The sequence below is a fragment of the Arachis ipaensis genome, chromosome B6, assembly GCF_059453495.1.
Source record: "Arachis ipaensis isolate K30076 ecotype BB chromosome B6, ASM5945349v1, whole genome shotgun sequence".
Taxonomy (NCBI): Eukaryota; Viridiplantae; Streptophyta; class Magnoliopsida; order Fabales; family Fabaceae; genus Arachis; species Arachis ipaensis.
The window spans coordinates 129,296,691-129,315,950 of NC_142441.1; the positions used below are offsets into that span (position 1 = coordinate 129,296,691).

Here is a 19,260-nt window from a genome sequence, read left to right on the forward strand (position 1 = left end):
ATTTTTTATTTTGATAGATATACAATAAATACAATAAAACTTAAACTTTGTATTTTTTTATATGAAAACTTTTTATTAATTAGTAATTTTAATGATACATAATATATAGCTATATCATTATTATATTTTGCTACAAATATTTTAAGGTATTTGTTAATAATTTTAAATTACTAATTTTGATAAAGCTCAATAAAAAATTATGCATTATTATTATTATTATTATTATTATTATTATTATTATTATTATTCTAAACTTAAAATTTATTTTGACGTAAAATTTTGTATTTTTAAATTTGCATTTTTTATTAAAAACCTTTATTTATTATTAGGCACATCCATATAGAGAGAGAAATGAGGGCATGTGCTAGTGGCAAAGCAAACCATGTTCAATGCCAAGTCCTAACTAGACATGTCAAATAATGGTGGCGCAAACAGCTCTTCAAATTAGTTAAAGAAAAAGAACCAATTAGTTAGTTGATTAATTAATTGTTATTTGGTGCAGCTGCAACAGCACCAAAGCCAGATTTTCACATGGGTAAGTGAGTGCTTGGTGCTGCCACGTTTACAGGGTCCAGTGTCTTTTTTTCTTTTGTGCCTATTTTATGAATTATGAAGCACCACCCCTTTTTCCATTTCTTACATTGTCATTTTTTGGGCCCAGAGAATCAGACTCAATCATATTCATATCACAATTTTGTGCAAATTATATTCTGCTTTATTTGGATATCCAATACAATACAACTGTATTCTCATCAACAACTTAGATATGCCATTATTAACATTACACATGAATGATTTTACTCAATTTCTGTACCAAAATATCTCATTGAAAATTTTTAAATATTTTAAGAGTGTTTCGATAATTTTATAAAAAATATCATACGAATATTAAAATTAACTACTAATGTTACTGAAATATCATATTTTTAAAATTAAGTACTTGAAATGTTTCCTAACTACTTATTACAGTATTAAACTTAGATACTATCTAATAACAGAATTATAATACTCAATATATATGTTGGATTAAATACTTACTATCATACTTAGAAAAAATGTAATTTTATTTTTTATATTTTTTGAACTATATATAAGTAACATAAAAGTTAGTTAAATTATTGGTCAAAATATGATGAAGACCATCAAATCTTAAGAGTAAAATTAGTTAAATTAAAACTAATTATCTGAAGCTCCACATGAAGCCGTGACTGTCACACTAAAAACCTTGAAATTTTATTTTATTTTTTAAAAATCGTGTATGATATGGTGGTAGAGCTTTTTAGAATTTAGAGTTATCATTATCCTCCGTCAATCCAAGAAAGAGAAGTAGAAGTGTATAATATATAGTGATATAAAAATAAGTAAAATACATTACAGAATGTGGGAGAGAGAGAGGCTACTGAGTCTGTGTTCAAGTTCAACCTCCACTTCTTAATTACATAGCTCTCATGACAATAAATGATGATAATAATGTGGTAAGGTAAGTGGTAAATATAACCAATACAACAATAGGAAAGCAAATAAGAGAACCAATAATGCATAAAATAAGAATATAATATAAAGTATAAGAAATCACATATCTTATAATGTTATATTATATTCTTAAATTAAATGTCACGGTCTCTAGAGCATTCAGGAGGAAGAGTAGGGTAACGCTTTCTATCATTGCAATAGTTGTAAATAGTGAACTTCTGGCGAACCCATCTAAGCCTCCTCCATTGAAGAGCATCAAGGTCTCTGAATTCTTGTTGGTCCCACCATCTCTTACCTTGAGTGGAACAGAACTTGGCTTCAACGGAGGCTTCACAACCATCAATGTGGAAGCCTTTGTAGGAAGCTATGAATGGTGCTTTCGACCAATCTGTTTTCTCCAAACCACCCCTTGTGGCCCAATCATCTGCGTTCCATAAGCTGTTGTAGATTTTCATTGGTTGGTCAAATGGGAATTTCACACCCAAGTCCTTGCAGTTCTTGAACACCCTAATTGGTACATCATCCACAAAGAACCTGTTTTTCATATACACAAATTTTCTTTCCATTTAATCTCTCTCGGAATCATATTAATTACATAAAATCACAAATAAATCTCTAATATTTTATTTCAAACATAAATAAAATTTTTACTAAATTTAAATATAAATAAATTCTTAATTTTTGTAAAAGAAATCATATAAATCTTTCAAGAAATACTAGATAGCCATCAGAATTCTATCATTATTTGAAAATATTGGATAAAGTATGTTTTTTAAATTATTAAATTAAAAAAATTAAATTAGTGACTAAATAATAATTAAAAATAATAAATTCTGATGATCTCCTAATATTTTTCTAAATTCTTTGGTGCTAATTCAAATAATTATTTATGTATCTCCCATTTATAAAATATTACAGATTTATTACTAATATTTTAATTTGATGAAAAATGTATTTATTTTTGTAATAAAAAATTAGAGGCTTATTTGTGCTTCTTTCACATAAGTTTTTAGAGAGAGGATAACGACATTTTATTAAATTAATATATCATTTAAATTTGATCAAATTTTTTTATATTGAAGTGACAACATCTATTACTAAGTTTCTATGATACTGAAGTGACAAAATCTGTAAGACTCTATATATAAAAAATGAGTGTTAGGATTTAAAATAAAATGTTAAAAATAAAAGAAAAAAACAAACCAACACCCTAAAAGGACCTTTCTTTACGAGAAAATTAGCAAAATTATTATGGGGGGAGTACGATGCTTGTAATAGTGAAAAGGATACGTGTGACTTTGTCTTTTGTAAATATTTTCTTTTCCTTTTGAAAATTCTACCCTCCTTCCAACACACATCATCATCATTTCATTTCGGTTAGGTCCCACTCTTTTTTCATCTTTCGTAACATTTTGAGAAAAAATTATAATACATAGAAGAAGAATGGTGATTTTTTCTTTATATTAATTAATTAATGAAAAATAATTATAATTAAACAGAAAGTAGAAATTTTATACTTATATATATATAGTAGAAGCTTGAAAGTTGCGAGATCCAGCTTGAAAGTAAAATTAAAATTAAAATAAAATGAAAAAACACAAGGCACGTGAAAGATTTTATGTAAAGATTTTAGGTCCCACATTGGGAGAAATGATGATCCCCTTTAGGTAATAAAGATTTCACCTGTAAAATTTTTAACTATTAAGTATTAACTAGATGTCTCGCCATTCACATGCTGTTTTTTTTTTTTTTTGTTCCTTCTTAAAGATAGAAAGATAATGTTATTTACACACTTAAATTAATATATATTTGGAATATATATATACTAATATACTAGATTAACAAAAGGAAAAATAAGATCGATAGGAAACATTTTATTATAAATACAGATAAATTGAAGGAATGCATAGATGAAATAATATATTTACATATAAAAAATGTTAAGAATCATTTTAAAATTTAGTTAACTTTATTATATCCATCTTTCCTTCCCACTCTCGTATATTGAAAAAAATGTTAGTCTTCTTAATTAAACCGATTTTCATTAAAAAGAAGTTAAATTTATAGAACACAGAAAATATTTTTATAAATGAAGTGTATATATAAAATGTTAAAATAATACTACACATTTAAATATTTTTGTTAATTAAGTCTAACTAATTTAAAACAAAAATTAATTATAAATAATATTATTTCAAGTCTTACAGTTTAATTTGGTTAAACTCGATTCAAAAAAAATGTGGATATGTATCATTACTCAAAATGTTAACGAGAATGAGTTGAGATTACTTACACAACTTGATACAAGTTCCATAGAACTGAATATCTGTGGTATTCTTTGGTGGGATCAAACCAGAGATAGATTCTCTGTTCTCTATCACCTTTACCTCCGGTGAACACATTGGTTTGCAATATGTAAGGTTGTCCTGTTCTGTTCCCCAAGAACTCAAAGTCTATTTCATCATGCTCCGCAGTTTGTGAAGACAACTGTGTTATGTCAATATTCAAAATCACATTCATTCCCACACCAACCAACCAACCAACCAATGTTCAGAGTTCAGACTTCAGACACATTATAACTACATAACAACACACTCACAGTCTCACACTAGACAAATTTATTAGGTCTCAATTAGTAGCATAAGAAAAACAAATCCCATTTTTTTTAAAAAAAATAACAAAATATATTCTTTTTAAAATAAGATTTGTTTAATCTTTTATTTTATTAAAAAGTTCCAGCAAAGAAAAAAAAAATGAAAAAAAGAGAAAAGTTTATTTATTTTATTTTAGTTTTTGAATCTTACATAGAAAGCGGTTACAGTGCCAGCGGAATCACCAGGAACCATCTTGATGTACATGCTGAAGTGACCAAACAAGTATGAACCTTTGGACTGGAATCCAGTGCCTGTTCATTTTCAACAGTTAATTAATTAACATTTAAACATTAATAATAATAATAATGGAGTTATATTATTACCAGTATATTTATCAAGATGGAGCTGAATCTCAGAACCGCCATTGAAGTATTTGATGTGGTCAAAGGCCCAAGTGGGAACATAGTTACGGCCGAATTGAACATCAACGGGCCTTCTGGGAACGCCGCACATTGCAGCGGACACCAGTGACGCTACAACAACAAGACTTAGGGTCAATACACCTACACGCCTTGAACCCATTTTCTATTTTTCTTTTCAAACTTGTGACACTTCAAGGCTATACCATGCCCCCTATATATAGCAACTTGGACTCTTGTTTTTTTTCTTTTTTCTTTTTATTGTTTTTTGGGGTGGGGGCGTGGGGGGATGCAATGAACGTTCCTATGTCTTTGCCTTTTTATTTGGATCTTACACATTACACCATATAGTCTAGTATTAAATGTTTTAGCTTGCTTAATTAAATGTTATATATCTAATTCGTTTCTTAGGATTGGTAAAATTTTATTATTATTATTATTATTGTCACAGTGTGAAGTGGTAAACGTGAAAATCTAAATACTCTCTTTCCGACTCTTGGTGATAATTTTACTATTCTTGAAAAAATGAATACTATCTCTTTCAGTTGAGTATTAACTATCAATATCTCATTAACTTAATAATGAATTACATTTAGAAAATTTTATACTAAAAGTAACCAAAACTTATGCGTTGGTGATGCTCTATCTTTGAAGGTAGCTCTTGTACTGTAGCATAATGTTGATCAATTTTCTTTTGGGTTGAAAGAAATTAATTTGAACAAACATGCATAAAGTGATTTAGTTGTTTTTATTGAAAAAAATGACAAGAAAAGTGATAGTGAAAATTAACTGATTTAAATTCTAAAGTGATTTTTAAGATTGATCTGGATATTAAAATAATTTTTGAGATTCTAATTATAATAATTAGGTCATTAAAATTAGCAAAAGTGACCACATTAGTCCTTTATTCATTTATACTGTTATGAATTTTTTGTGTATTTTGAGGACATAAACTATTAGTGGTACGTGTTGACATGGTTCAGTCACATATAATGATATGATAACGGTTCTATTAATAACATTTGACATGTTCAAAATGCAAAGATGTCTATCTAAAGAGTATATTTAGTGATTGTACATCAAAAATGCAATTTTATTATGTATGAATAATTTTAAAATGGTCCAAATTATAGCCAAAAAAGAGTAAAATTCTTTTTATTGGTGTTGAGCCAAAAGGAAGAAATTCAAAAAGAATACTATAAGGAGTTAAATTTTTATTTTTGAGGAAAGTAAATAGGTAGAAATGGATTAGTTGGATTTAAAGTATTCGAAATGACTAAACTAGATATTTTTTCATTAATGTTACATGCCATGAGCATCCTTTTATTTAGACATTTTTTTTAAAAACAAATATCCGGAGCAGTGTCAAAACTGCTACCTTAACTTGTGGAGATAAACTTCTTTCTTATACCCATTTTTTAGTTAAAGAGAATTAAAATAATGGGAACATCCAAAACATCTTCTGCCAACTATCTTATTTAGTAACATATGACATTGTAATCATTGGACAATGTAGTCTCCCTTTAAAATGGCTTGAGACTATAAATGATCTCAACCCACTTCTCTCAAGAAATTTTTTTTCTAAAAATTGGAGAGATCATCTGTATCCTTTGCTCTCCTCTAATTCTTCTCATTGTTCTTCACTTTGTTCATCCAATTCAAACAAGAGAATTTATAAAATTAGCATTTGGCTGTTCTAATAGAATAATCGACAATAAGTTCTACTTAACCCTTATCCACTTTAAAACAGCTCATTCATTCTCTTGTGGCATTAGTGAACGCCTCAACACTTGTTCTCCACCATTATTTCTCATATTTAGTTCTTGTGTTGCTTATTTGTCACTAATAAAAGTATTTTTCTCATAAATTTACCTACTCCTAATCTCTCCTCTTAATCTTTCCTTACTTAATCTATTTTCACAAAACTACACCCGAATCATTTTGTGACTCAATGGGGAGGAACATTTCAATGCAATGATAGAGTCTAGTAGCCCTCACTCTAGGTAGAATCAACCACCCAGACGATGTTTGATAACTCCTCAAAACCTCAATCTTAGCTTAGGAACACCCCAAGATAAGGACAAGCACAATCAAAAAGAGAAACACATGGAGCAGAAAACTCTGGGTGCACTAGAAAGAGGAGCTTTTGTCCATAGAAATTTGTTCACACCCAATACTAAAATTACTACTAGTCTGCATACCAACATTACCATTCTTACTCACGTGTACAATAATATGATAGACAATCAAAAAAGATGTAAACTTTGATCATTAAAATGATGGCTACGGACCAAATAAGGTATAGAACCTTTTTGCCACCCGCAACCATAAATCAAGAGCATATGGAGGAAGAAGAGAATACCATTGTCACTTACAGGGAGTTGTCACACATTCTAAAGGACAAAAGAGAAACAAATAAGCCCACTTGAGAATAAACCCACCATTTGGATATCATATTCTGACACAATTATACTTTAAGGGATACCAACTGCCTACCTTTTGCAAGTTTGATAGTATAAAAAGTGTCAAAGAATACATCTTATTATTTTTAAATGATCTCGGGGTGTTCAGAAATCATTAAGAACTCAAGATCAGGGGATTTAAGTCGTTGATGAGAAGGACAGTCACCTAGTGTGCCAAACTAAAGACCAATAGCATCAACACTTAGTGATTGTTGATAGAATTATAAAAGTTCCTGGAGGAGGAACCCTCTATGCATATCATGAACTTGGGAAGAGTGAAACAGAAGCAAGAAAAATGATTGGTGGTATTTATCAAAAGAAATAGAAATCTAACCTTACTTTGCATTGACACCCTCTCAGAACCATAATCGATGTATAGATATATTAAAAACGTAGAATATGGGTTACAAATTTATCTTTCTATGAGCAACATAAACACTTTCTTTAAATTTTTGAAGAGAGCATCTGACATGACTGAGGCAATAAAACATAATGGAAGGATATTTAAAGAAATTTTTTCTCTAATGGTGTGTTCTGTTGATGGTAGGAGTAGAAGGCATTCTTATTCTAGAGGTTCTAGTAGAAATAGTTCTCCACCCTCACTATCCCTCTCTAGAGATTAAGTCACAGTGGTCGTAGACAGGTGGTTTGAGGATGGAACATTGAACCTCAGAGCAGATAGAGAATCACCAACTCCTGAAAACTTGAAAGATCCAAAGTATTGTATGAAACGCTGAAATAAGAGCTATGACTTCACTAGAATGATATGTGGCAAGGACATTGTTCTATACGCAAGTAAAAGAAGAAAAAATACTTTTAAATGAGTTTCTTATAGTGACTCGAGTACATAAAGCTTGCACAATGACGACAGATTCAGAAAAATGTGAAGGTTGTTATGATGGAACATGATCAATCATTGTCACAACAGCAAAAACACATAAAAGATGTCGTAGGTTCATTGAACTTTCGTCATTGAAGGGAAGCAATTTTAAATCTTCTCACTAGCTATCAGCATTTGCTCGAAATAAAAAATCTGTCAAATATTTCGTGTAAGGGAGAAGGTGGAATAATGAGAAAGGAGGAAGAAAGAAGGCATGAGAAGCGTAGAGTGAAAAAGAAAATAAAAAAAGAAGAAGAGATTATATATACGTGTGAGTGAAAATGATGATAATTAATAAAAAAAAAGGTAAATTTAACCAAAAAAAAAAAAAAGAAAAAACTGAAAATAGTTGATTCAAATGTTTGCTGTCTATATTAAAAATGAATATTTTTAATTTTTTTCAGTTAATTTTATAAAATGTAATCTTATACATAAGACTTTTTGTCACATATTTTTTCCTTAGTCACATTTTACAAGATCAATTAAAAAAAAATGAAATGATACATTCTCATTATACTTTGTGATGTCTAAAATATTAATTCATATTCTTTTTCAATAATAAATATTGCAGTGTCATAAAACATTGAAACATAAATATAAAGACATAAAATCATGTTTAATAGATAAGATATAAATACATATACGATATCCAAAGATATTAATATTTTGTGTTTATTGTAACAGAAAATATACAAAAAAAAAAAATGACCCAACTTAATTTTTTTATTTTTTTTATTATTCCTATTAATTTTTATTATTATATTTTTTTCTAAACTTTTTGCATGAAAAAATAAAATTAAATTAAACTTTCATAATTTATTTGTTTATATTTTATTTATCATTAAATTAAAAATAAAATATTAATTTTTATATCTCTATTTTTGTGCTTATTTTAAATATTTTATCTTATTCTCAAAATCAAAATAAATATCAAACTCAATTATAAATTGATATCATAAATTTATATTTTATACACACATACACAAATATATATTATTTTATATATTTTTAATATATATTTTATATAATCAATTAACTATAAATGATCACGTAAGTAGGTACCGAATATTATAATATATAAGAGATATATTTCGAAACAAATAATGATTTTTTCTATTTTTAATTTTCTAAAATATTGTACTGATTTAAAATGTAGATAAAGTTAGCTGACATGTACCGAGCCTCAATAACTGTGCAGTACATTGAACCATTGAATAGTGAGCCAATATGTCGGAAAGAATTCCCATTCAAAAATCAAAATCACAACTACTACCTTTATTTATTTATTTTTACTTTCAACAAACCAACTATGTTTTTAAAATTCATACTTGCTTGGACTTCCAAGGCAAAGTGGGCTTCAAGATCGAAAATGGATGAAGCAGCAACGTGCTGCAAGTGTCCTCTTTGGGGAGTAGAAATAGAATTTGCTGCAACTCAAATTTTAAACAATACATTACATATGGGATTGGGCCCAACTGTCACTAGTTTTACTATACTTAACTTGACATTTTTGTTAATATATAATGTCTTTTAATATAATATTAATATTACAATTAATTAAATATGTGTGTAAATATATAATATATATGAATTTGTGATACTTATAATTAAAAATGATCCAATCTATTGGAGGTCCAATGCTTCATTTGATAGTCATTATTTGTCGTCGGCTAAGCTCTAAGAAAAATTTGTAAAAATATTATAAAAGATAATAAAATATATTAAACAACCAATACTGTTTATCAACACATTATAGTTTTATTATTAGAATTTGGAAATAAAAAAAATAGTGTAGAATTTAAAAGAAAAATAGATTGAAACTATAATTTTGTGGGATTTAAACCCTCACCAATACAAGTAAACCCTACAAATGAGTGAAACATAGCACGGGGTGGACAGAAAATTAAATAGGAAGAACGAATGTACATCTTATGTAGACATTTCCTCAATGTTATATGAACTAGTATTTTTATTTTTATATGTACATCTTATGTAGACATTTCCTATCTTGCACTCACTGCTAAATGGTTGAAAATATATCCTTTATGTAAGTGGGTCTCCGCCCCTCAAATATTATAGAGTAATACCTTGAATTGTTTTAATTATTTTTATTTTTAAATTTTCAAGAATTCAATTCCCAATCATACTGCTTTTTAATTGAAAATTAACGATTATTTTGTCACTTTTTTTAAATATATTTGAGAGCAATTTGAATTTTAATTTTCTTAATTACTAATTTGTCTGATATTGTTAAAGATTAAAAATTAATTTGTCCTAAATAAAATCATATATATTCACGGTCCACTCCTTTATTTACATTTTTACATAATACATAGAACAAATTGGCATTTTATTGATGAAATAATGATGAATGCGTGCGTACATATATGGGAAAAATGAGCAATAAAATATACAAAGAAAAAACTCTTATCAATTGAAACATTATTAATGACATAAAAATTCAATTAAAATTGATTGACATATCAATAGTCACCGTTTGTTCTGCATTCAGGTGGCATCTGAGGGTACCTTGTTCTATCACTGCAATAATTATAAATGGTGAATCTCCTTCTGACCCATCTAAGCCTCCTCCATTGATAAGAATCAAGGTCTCTGAATTCTTGTTGGTCCCACCATCTCTTACCTTGAGTGGAACAGAACTTGGCTTCAACGGAGGTTTCACAGCCATCAATGTGGAAGCCTTTGTAGGAAGCTATGAATGGTGCTTTCGACCAATCTGTTTTCTCCAAACCACCCCTTGTGGCCCAATCATCTGCGTTCCATAGGCTGTTGTAGATCTTCATTGGTTGGTTAAATGGGAATTTCACACCCATGCGCTTGTTGTTCTTGAACACCCTAATTGGGATGTTGTCCACAAAGAATCTGTGTATGTATGCACCCCCACATTACAATTCTTGTCACTTTCAAACCATGTAGAGAGATATACTTTTGCTTTTACATCTTTTTTTAATGATTTAATATGAATCATCCTAATAAGACTAAGATTGGTTTAATTTAGGGGGAGTACTTACACAATTTGATACAAGTTCCATAGAACTGAATATCTGTGGTATTCTTTGGTAGGATCAAACCAGAGATAGATTCTTTGTTCTCTATCGCCTTTGCCACCGGTGAATACATTTGTTTGCAAAATGTAAGGTTGTCCTGTTCTGTTACCTAAGAACTCAAAGTCTATCTCATCATGCTCTGTCCCTAGGGAAGATAACTGCATCATCATGTCAATCACGCAAAATATTACTTATTTAACCATTTTTTTTAGTAAGCAAAATGGCATGATGAATTGTAGAATTAGACTTTGATATGTTATAAAAGTGTTATTTTTATTTAAAGTGTAGCTAAATAAATAAATTATATTTTTATATAAAATATTTTCATAAAATAAAAAATATTTTTAACATCTTTATTTGAGTAACTTCTTTACAATGTTGAGGTCAAATTATTGAAAAAAAAAAATCATAATAAATAAATTATGAGAAAGTTGTTTTTCCATAGGGCTAAAGTTAAATCGACCATGTCCTAAAAGTGCCTAAAAAACAAACCATGTCGAAAAGGTAGTTTGGTATCATGGAGAGAAAGAAAGAACTAAAAGTAAAGAGAGAAAATAGAACATAATAAGGGAAATATTGGTGAATTTATCCCTTCCTTATTTAGTATTATCCGATTGAAAAGAATTGACTTTTTGTTGGTATAATTTGGTTCTGCTATAAAATAAAGCAATTATAATATATTTATACAAAAAAATTAGTTGCTAAATTAATTATTCATATATAATATATTAAGGGTATTAAGACCTAATCTGATCTGAAATCCAGATCGAATTCGAGACATATTTTATCAAATTTAGATTTATTATTTTTATCTAATGTTATTTTTATGTTAAGTTTCAGTTTGATTTATTTTTTATAATAAAAATATATATTTAGAGTGAAATTAGTAACATCATATTATACTTTTATATTTCAATTAATAGATTTTATATTATACGATATTATTCTTATTTTAAAATAATTAAAATAAATTAAATAACTCGGATCACTTCGAATTGGATCAAAATAAATTTGGTAACTTTTTAGAGTAAGGCCGGTCCAATCTATGAATATTTTTAAAATAGTGTTAAAATATAGAATATATATTAAAAATAAGTTAAATTAACATATATATTTATATATTTTTATATATAAATATATAGTGATGAATTTTTTTATTTGCATATAATATTTTTTAAAACAAAAAATTACATAGACCTTAGATGTGCGCAAGTAACTTATGGTTGATCGCATGTATAAAAAAAATTTGGACTTAACGATGACCTAACTAATAACTGAATCGAATTGAGTAGTTTAGCAAAATACTAGCTATAAAATTTAATAAAACATTTTTAAACAAATTATCATATACTGTTTTAAAAAACGAAAATATAATAATTTTATAAAAAGACACGTGGAAAAACTTGATCCCAACATCATTGTAATTATTAGTCAACGCATTTGAACTAATAAAGTGATAAATTTAATTTGCATACGTAGAAAGCAGTTACTGTTCCAGCAGAATCTCCAGCAACCATCTTTATATCCATGCTGAAGTGACCAAACAAGTATGAACCTTTGGATTGGAACCCAGTACCTGCTCCAATTAACACTAAAAAATGTTAATTAATTTAAGGAATTATATTATGGGAGTATATATCACAATAATAATAATAACTGACCAGTGTACTTGTCAAGAAGAAGCTGAGCATCATAACCAGAATTCAAGTATTTGATGTGATCATAAGCCCAAGTTGGAACATAGTTTCTTCCAAATGGAACCGCCATGGGTCTCCTTGGTGTGCTGCATATTCCAACTGAAACAAACCATGCCAATATCACACAACAAACACTCCACAAAGAATAATAACCCATTATATATTTCTTATTATATATTTAATTAGTTTATTTGTGTCTTCTCAACCTTTTTTCTGTGGAAGCTGATCCAATGCAACCATATATATATATACAAGTTTATAGCATTAGATAGAACCTACCTTGGACGACCCTAATTCCTCTGCTCTGATAATTAATAGTTAATATTAATTAATTAATTAATTTTTCTCTTAGGTATATATGATTGATGTATATGCCTACTTATTTGGGATATTTGAGTTACGTAACTGAAGTTAGACGCCATGACATGTATGTTTGTTTATTATACCTCTTCTGTCATCTAATCATCAATATATATATATAGTCTTCTAGATATATAGTCAAAGACTTGGTATATATCAACTTCATTTCCATGTAGGGTTACAAAACCACATTCTTGCCCTTTCACATTCCTCAACTTTGTGTTCTTTTCAGGTGGAAATGTTATTATTAAGTCCAATGATATGAATTGAACTTTATTTTAGAGTAACTCTTGAAACCCTCCTCTTCTCTTCCTTTTTCTCTTAAAGAACAATATATTTTTTTGTAATAATTTACACTCATATTTACAGATATTTTACACATAAAAAATATATATAATTTATATTTATTTTTATCAAAATTTTGTTTACATAAATTAATACAGTTTTATACTCACATTTTTCAGAATTTACATACATAATTTAGTAAAAATAATTTAACATTTATATGGGTCTTCCATATTACATATAGAGATATTCTTCACATCCAAGCAATTTTAGCATCCAAGTTCATCCAAGTGATTTTAGATCACGTATTTTTCTCGCTTTCTTCTTCCCTCACGCTCTTCGTCGCGTTCCTCCTCCTCCTCCTCCCCATTCTCTTTCTTCTTTTTCGCGTTCCTTCTTCTTCGCGTGTTTTTTTCTTATCGTCATTCTTTTGTTGTTGTTACTGCTATATTTTTTTCTTTTCCTCCTTCTCTCCCTGGTGAAGAAGCAGTAGAAGATGAGGAGAAAGAGTTTTAAATTGTGCAGAACAGAAATGAATCAAAATTATATTCAGAAATAAACTGATTATAATTAGAATGAACTAAAATCAGTAAGTAATTTCAGTTCATTCTAAATATAATTTCAATTCATCTCTAAATATAATTTCGGTTCATTTCTCAGTAGATTATTTTGTTATGATTCTTTTTGTTTCACTATTTCGAGAGGAATAAAATCAAGAAAAAGAGAAGAAAAATCAAACAAAAAAAAAGAAACAAGAAGAAAAAATTCCTCAAACTTCTCATCATGTTCTTCTTTTTTTGTCTTGTTCATCTAATCAAATAAAGAAAGAAGAAATATATAATGCTGCAAAATCACTTGATGGATTTGGATGTGTTTTTGTTCATGATTCAATTTTGTTTTTCTTTTTTGCACACGCAGATTCTTCTTCTTCTCTTTCGTTATCATCATCACGAACAACACCAATATTTTGCTAATATATTTATTGGTTCTGATTTTCTCTGGTGCCATCATTAAATAATTTCAGTTCATTTTTTAGTTTATTTTGGTTCATTTGTGAATTAATTTCGGTTCATTTGTGTGTTAATTTTGGTTCACTTGTGAATAAAAAGTTTGGCTAATACTTATCAGTAGCATCAAGTGAACCGAAATTAATACACAAATGAACCGATAATTAACACACAAATTAATAAACCGAAATAAATTAAGAAATAAACTGAAATTATTTAATGAAGACAACAGAAAAAATCAGAACTAATAAAGACGTTTGCAAAATGTTAGTGTTATTAGTGACGACGATAAAAAAGAAGAAGAAGGAGAAAGAGAAAAAAGAGGAAGAGAAGAAGAAGGAAAAAAGAAAAACTTGCGTGTGCAAATTCGGAAGAAGAATCTGCGCGAATTTAAAAGAAGCGAGCGTGAGAATTAGGCTCTTTTAACGAGAATAATTTTTGTTGCTATTAAACCTATTTAAATAAAAATATACTTAAATGTATAACAATTCTGTTATATATATAAATTATATACTCACAATTAAAATTCAATAATCTCCCTCTCAAACATGAGGTCCAATGCGAACTTCACTAATGGTGTCAAGATGTGGTGCCAAATTCTTTTTTTGTTTCTCATTTAATTCCTTAATTTAAAATTTTCTTGATTTTAGACTCTCTATCTACGTTTGTTTATAAAAATAAAACACTAAAATAAAGATATAAAGATAAAAAATTATATTTAATAGATAAAATATAAATATAAATATTATATTTTAAAATATTAAATTAATATATTTTATATTTTTTTATAAAAAGAATACAAAACAAGAAGGAGACAAAGATATTAACAAAAAATATGACATATTTTTATATATTTTTTTGTTATTTTTATTAGTTTTTTATCATTATATTTTTATTTTTTAAAGCTTTTGTATAAAAAAAAGAATAAATTAAATTCTCATAATTTATTTTTTTTATTTAATTTATTATTAAATAAAATATAAAAATATTAAATTTTATATATCTATCATTTATATTTTATTATTAGTATTTTATCTTATCCTATTTATAGAATAAATGTAGTCTTATTGCTTTAGCACAATTTAAATTTGGACACAAATTTAGTTTGTGTTCAAGTGTTGCTCCAGCCTTAATTTTGTTGATCTGAATAAAAATATTGTTCTCTTAATTATTAACAACATAATTAATTAGATAAAATCTCATGAAAACAGAAAAGAAAAGCAATGCATGTGGGAATGAACATGCATGAGTTGGGTACAAATTAATAAACTGGATACAACTTTAATTTATTAATTTAAGATTGTGGCGCGTTAGAGGAACCTGCAAACAAGCTCACATGATTTGGTTATATTAATTAAGATAAGCTACGTATGTTTTTGTGCATTATTAACTGGAATTTAACAATAATTATAGACATTATTAGTTGGTGTAGAATTGAAGAACCACCCTTGATTTTCTTGTTTATTATTCATGATCATGATTCTTATTGATGAGGTGCCTTTATATATTTGTTATTGTATGTCAACGCTTTAGGAAACTCCCTCGTGTACATAAGTTGAGTCTCACATTGAATTGAACGTAACTATAATTGCAATGTGGAGCTTTAGTTATAAAACACTTCTATTTTAAGTCATAACTGATGAGAACCTATCAAAGTTAATTATTTTTATCTCTATAAAAACATTTAACTGAATATTTAGTCTATAAATTCTTTCATATTTACATCACATGAAAATTAAATACAACTTATTATATTATTCTTTTTTTAGTAAGCTCTTTTACATTAACTAAAGAAAGTATTACCTAAATAATATAATGAATTTGATATTCGAAAGCATAAACTTTATATTATCTTCTGAGAATTGACTATGTGGTGAATATTTTGGAAATTAAGAAAATTAGATAGTAGTGTAATATTTCCCTCATAATTTATATCCATATTTAAATATTTATATAATAGTTAGGTTTTAACCTTAAGTAACAGATTTTATTTATTGTTATCCGGTATACTACCTATTAGACTTTAAGATTTAATATTATATTATGACATCTAAAATTTAGCAAATCATTTAATTATTTCATAAATTTATAAAATATCATGCTTAAACATGCAATTTGTTTACCAATAGAATCCCACAACAAAAAAATTCTGAAAAATAGGATTCAAGATTTGGAGAAGGCACATAAACAAGCAAGTTTTTTTTTTTTTTTTTTATCAAAGATATGAGACTTGAATCCACAACCTCTTAATTGAGTATGTGGAGACTATGCCATTTAAGCTATTACTCATTAGCACACAAGCAAGTTGAGACGGGAAGGTTCTTAGAGTTGAATAAAAGTTGACATTGGCATATCTAGAAACTGTATTTTATTTGAAGATATAAGTCAAAATATGTAATTGGAGACAGATCAGCGACTATTGGTCAGTTATTTTCTTTATATTAGACAAATTTAAAAGTTAAATAATGTAATAATACCTAGATAACTTTTTATTTTATTTTATTAGAACTACCAAGATAACTTTAAAAGCGATTTGTTATTTGATGAATGAATCAATGTAGCAATAATAATGGGGCGGAGTAGATTCATAAACGCTAAAGTTTTGTGCGTGTGTGTGTTTGGTTTGTTTGGGGGGTTGGGGGGGGGGGGGGATTTAAAAAAGAAATCAATAAATTTAATCAAAGTAAATATATATCAATCGTGTGATTTAGGCATTTAGCAGCGTCATAAACATGGATGCTATGGTGTAGAAGTCAAAAAGTTTCTACACATGAGAAATTTACATAGTTTGTGTTTAGAGATAATAAGTGTCTTCTTTTATTTTTTTGACCATTCAAAAAAGGTATCACATGAGGAGTCAGATTAATTAGCAAGTTAGTTACACACTTTGCAGTTTTGGAAGAGTTTGTTATACAGCTGTTAATAGTGGTGAACGGTTAGTTAGCAGATTTAGTTAAGGAAGTATATATAGTACATGGAGTAATTAGAGTTTTGAGTTTTTTGCTCTTGTAAGTCTCATTCTTTCTTGCCTTAGTCAGAAGTAACTTGCTTTGACCTAGGGCTTCCTCTGTAAACTTTCCTCTGTTCTTGAACCTTCCCTCTCTCTGAACTAACATTTCCACATGGTGCGGTGAGCGTGGAAGGGAGAAAGAAGGAATCAACAGCGAAAATTGGAAGGAGCATTGAGCAGAACCAGAATCCTTGAAGATTCAAACCATGGATCGCGACTCAGCATCCTCAGGCAACTCAGCATCGCCATTTTCGCCAATTGACGTTCAAACGCTCGCGAATCTGGTGAATCAGATCAATATCTTGCAAAGTCATAACAGAACAGCGATGAATCCATCTCTGGATCCTACAAGTCCGTATTTCCTTCATCCTGGAGAAAGTCCAGGTACACCATTAATCTCTACAATTCTTGGAGCGAACAACTATCATCTTTGGGAAAGAGCGATGTGGCGTGCGTTGAGATCGAAGAACAAAGTAAAATTCATAGATGGCTCAATTGAGAAACCAGAAAGTAGTGATTCTTTGTTTGAAGCGTGGGAAAGGTGCAATACCTATGTGATTTCATGGATAAGCCTATCTTTGAGTTCAGAAATTGCTCAAAGTGTACTATGGATCGATTCAGCCATGGAGCTTTGGAAGGAGCTACAACACAGGTATCAACAAGGTGATATCTTCAGAATTGCTGAGCTAGAAGAAGAGTTATTCGCTGTGAAGCAAGGTGATCTCTCGATCACGGGATACTACACGAAATTGAAAAGAATTTGGGAAGAATTGGATAACTATCGCCCAATCCCTCAGTGCTCTCACTGTAGAGGAAGATGCAATTGTGAATACAGCGTGGTTAGAGGATACAAAGAGGATTCTTGTGTCGTGAGGCTCCTAAGGGGGCTGAATGAACAATTCTCCACTGCGAGATCGCAGCTCATGATGACAAAGCCACTGCCAGGTATAGATGAAGCGTTTTCTTTATTGCTGCAACAAGAAAGGCAACTGAACGCGGGTGAGATGGTAGAAGACAGAATTTTAATGGCAAATTCTGGAGGTTTTAGAGGAAGAGGCAGAGGCAGATCAGGAATTGGAAGAGGAAATCCTGGAAGAGGTGGAAGAAACTCAAGGTACTGCACATTCTGTGGCAAGAATGGTCATTTGGTGGATGTTTGTTATAGGAAACATGGATTTCCCCCACACTTGAAAAATGGAGGCAGTGTGAATGCAATCAATAATGTGATAGCTGATGAGAACAGTGATGAAATCAGCAATGAAATCCAAAAGGATAGTGAAGCAAATTCGAAGTTTGATTTTAATTCAGAACAGAGAGAAGCACCAAGTGTCTGTTTGAACCAACAGGATGCACAACCAAGGCATAGCATTAACCAGATCTATACCACAACTCTTCCATCCAATGAAGGTATTTCATACATCATGTCTCTTTCAGTATTTTCTCCAGGTTCCTGGGTAATTGACTCAGGGGCTACTAACCATGTTGCTTTTTCAACTAAGTCCTTTCAAACTCTTGAAGAAATTAAACCTGTTTTGATAAATATGCCAGATGGTTCACACACCATAGCCAAATTAGCAGGAAAGGTGATGTTTTCAGACCAGTTTTTCTTGAACCATGTGTTTTTCATACCAAACTTTAAGTTTAATCTGATTGCTGTGTCAAAGTTGACTAAAGATTTAAAATGCAAATTGGTTTTTGATGAGGATAATTGTGAAATTCAGGACAAAGCTACCACGAAGATTATTGGTGTAGCTGAACAAAGAATGGGACTCTATGCATTTGAAAGTCTAATTCCTGTTCCAGCTACACATAACAACATTGCGCATGCATCTGCACTCACAACACACATCTCACAACCCTCACAAACTGCTGAAAGCACTCTGTGGCATCTCAGACTTGGGCACCTGCCAAATGAGAGAATAAATGTAATGAAAAGGGACTATGAGTTCCTGAAAAACACAAATTGCAATAAACCTTGTGATCCGTGTCACTATGCCAAACAAAA

The 19,260-nt window shown here is 29.1% G+C and overlaps 3 protein-coding genes across 3 annotated transcripts; 1 reads left to right on the top strand and 2 right to left on the bottom strand.

The window, feature by feature from the left end:
• Window positions 1-1,333: 1,333 nt before the first annotated feature.
• Window positions 1,334-4,701, bottom strand: LOC107604909 (xyloglucan endotransglucosylase/hydrolase 1). The gene is made up of 4 exons (XM_016306623.3): window positions 4,451-4,701; window positions 4,278-4,378; window positions 3,767-3,960; window positions 1,334-2,007 (listed from the first exon to the last, which is right to left on the bottom strand). Exons 1-4 carry the CDS (start codon window positions 4,647-4,649, stop codon window positions 1,608-1,610), a joined length of 894 nt encoding a protein of 297 aa, XP_016162109.1. The 5' UTR covers window positions 4,650-4,701; the 3' UTR covers window positions 1,334-1,607.
• A 5,453-nt stretch (window positions 4,702-10,154) lies between these two features.
• On the bottom strand, window positions 10,155-12,793 carry LOC107604908 (putative xyloglucan endotransglucosylase/hydrolase protein B). The gene is made up of 4 exons (XM_016306622.3): window positions 12,558-12,793; window positions 12,372-12,472; window positions 10,861-11,054; window positions 10,155-10,711 (listed from the first exon to the last, which is right to left on the bottom strand). The coding sequence occupies exons 1-4, from the start codon at window positions 12,748-12,750 to the stop codon at window positions 10,312-10,314; spliced, it is 888 nt and encodes a 295-aa protein (XP_016162108.1). The 5' UTR covers window positions 12,751-12,793; the 3' UTR covers window positions 10,155-10,311.
• Window positions 12,794-17,461: 4,668 nt separating this feature from the next.
• LOC148562721 (uncharacterized) lies at window positions 17,462-19,011 on the top strand. Its single transcript, XM_088489762.1, has 2 exons — window positions 17,462-18,662; window positions 18,977-19,011. Exons 1-2 carry the CDS (start codon window positions 17,462-17,464, stop codon window positions 19,009-19,011), a joined length of 1,236 nt encoding a protein of 411 aa, XP_088345888.1.
• Window positions 19,012-19,260: the final 249 nt, after the last annotated feature.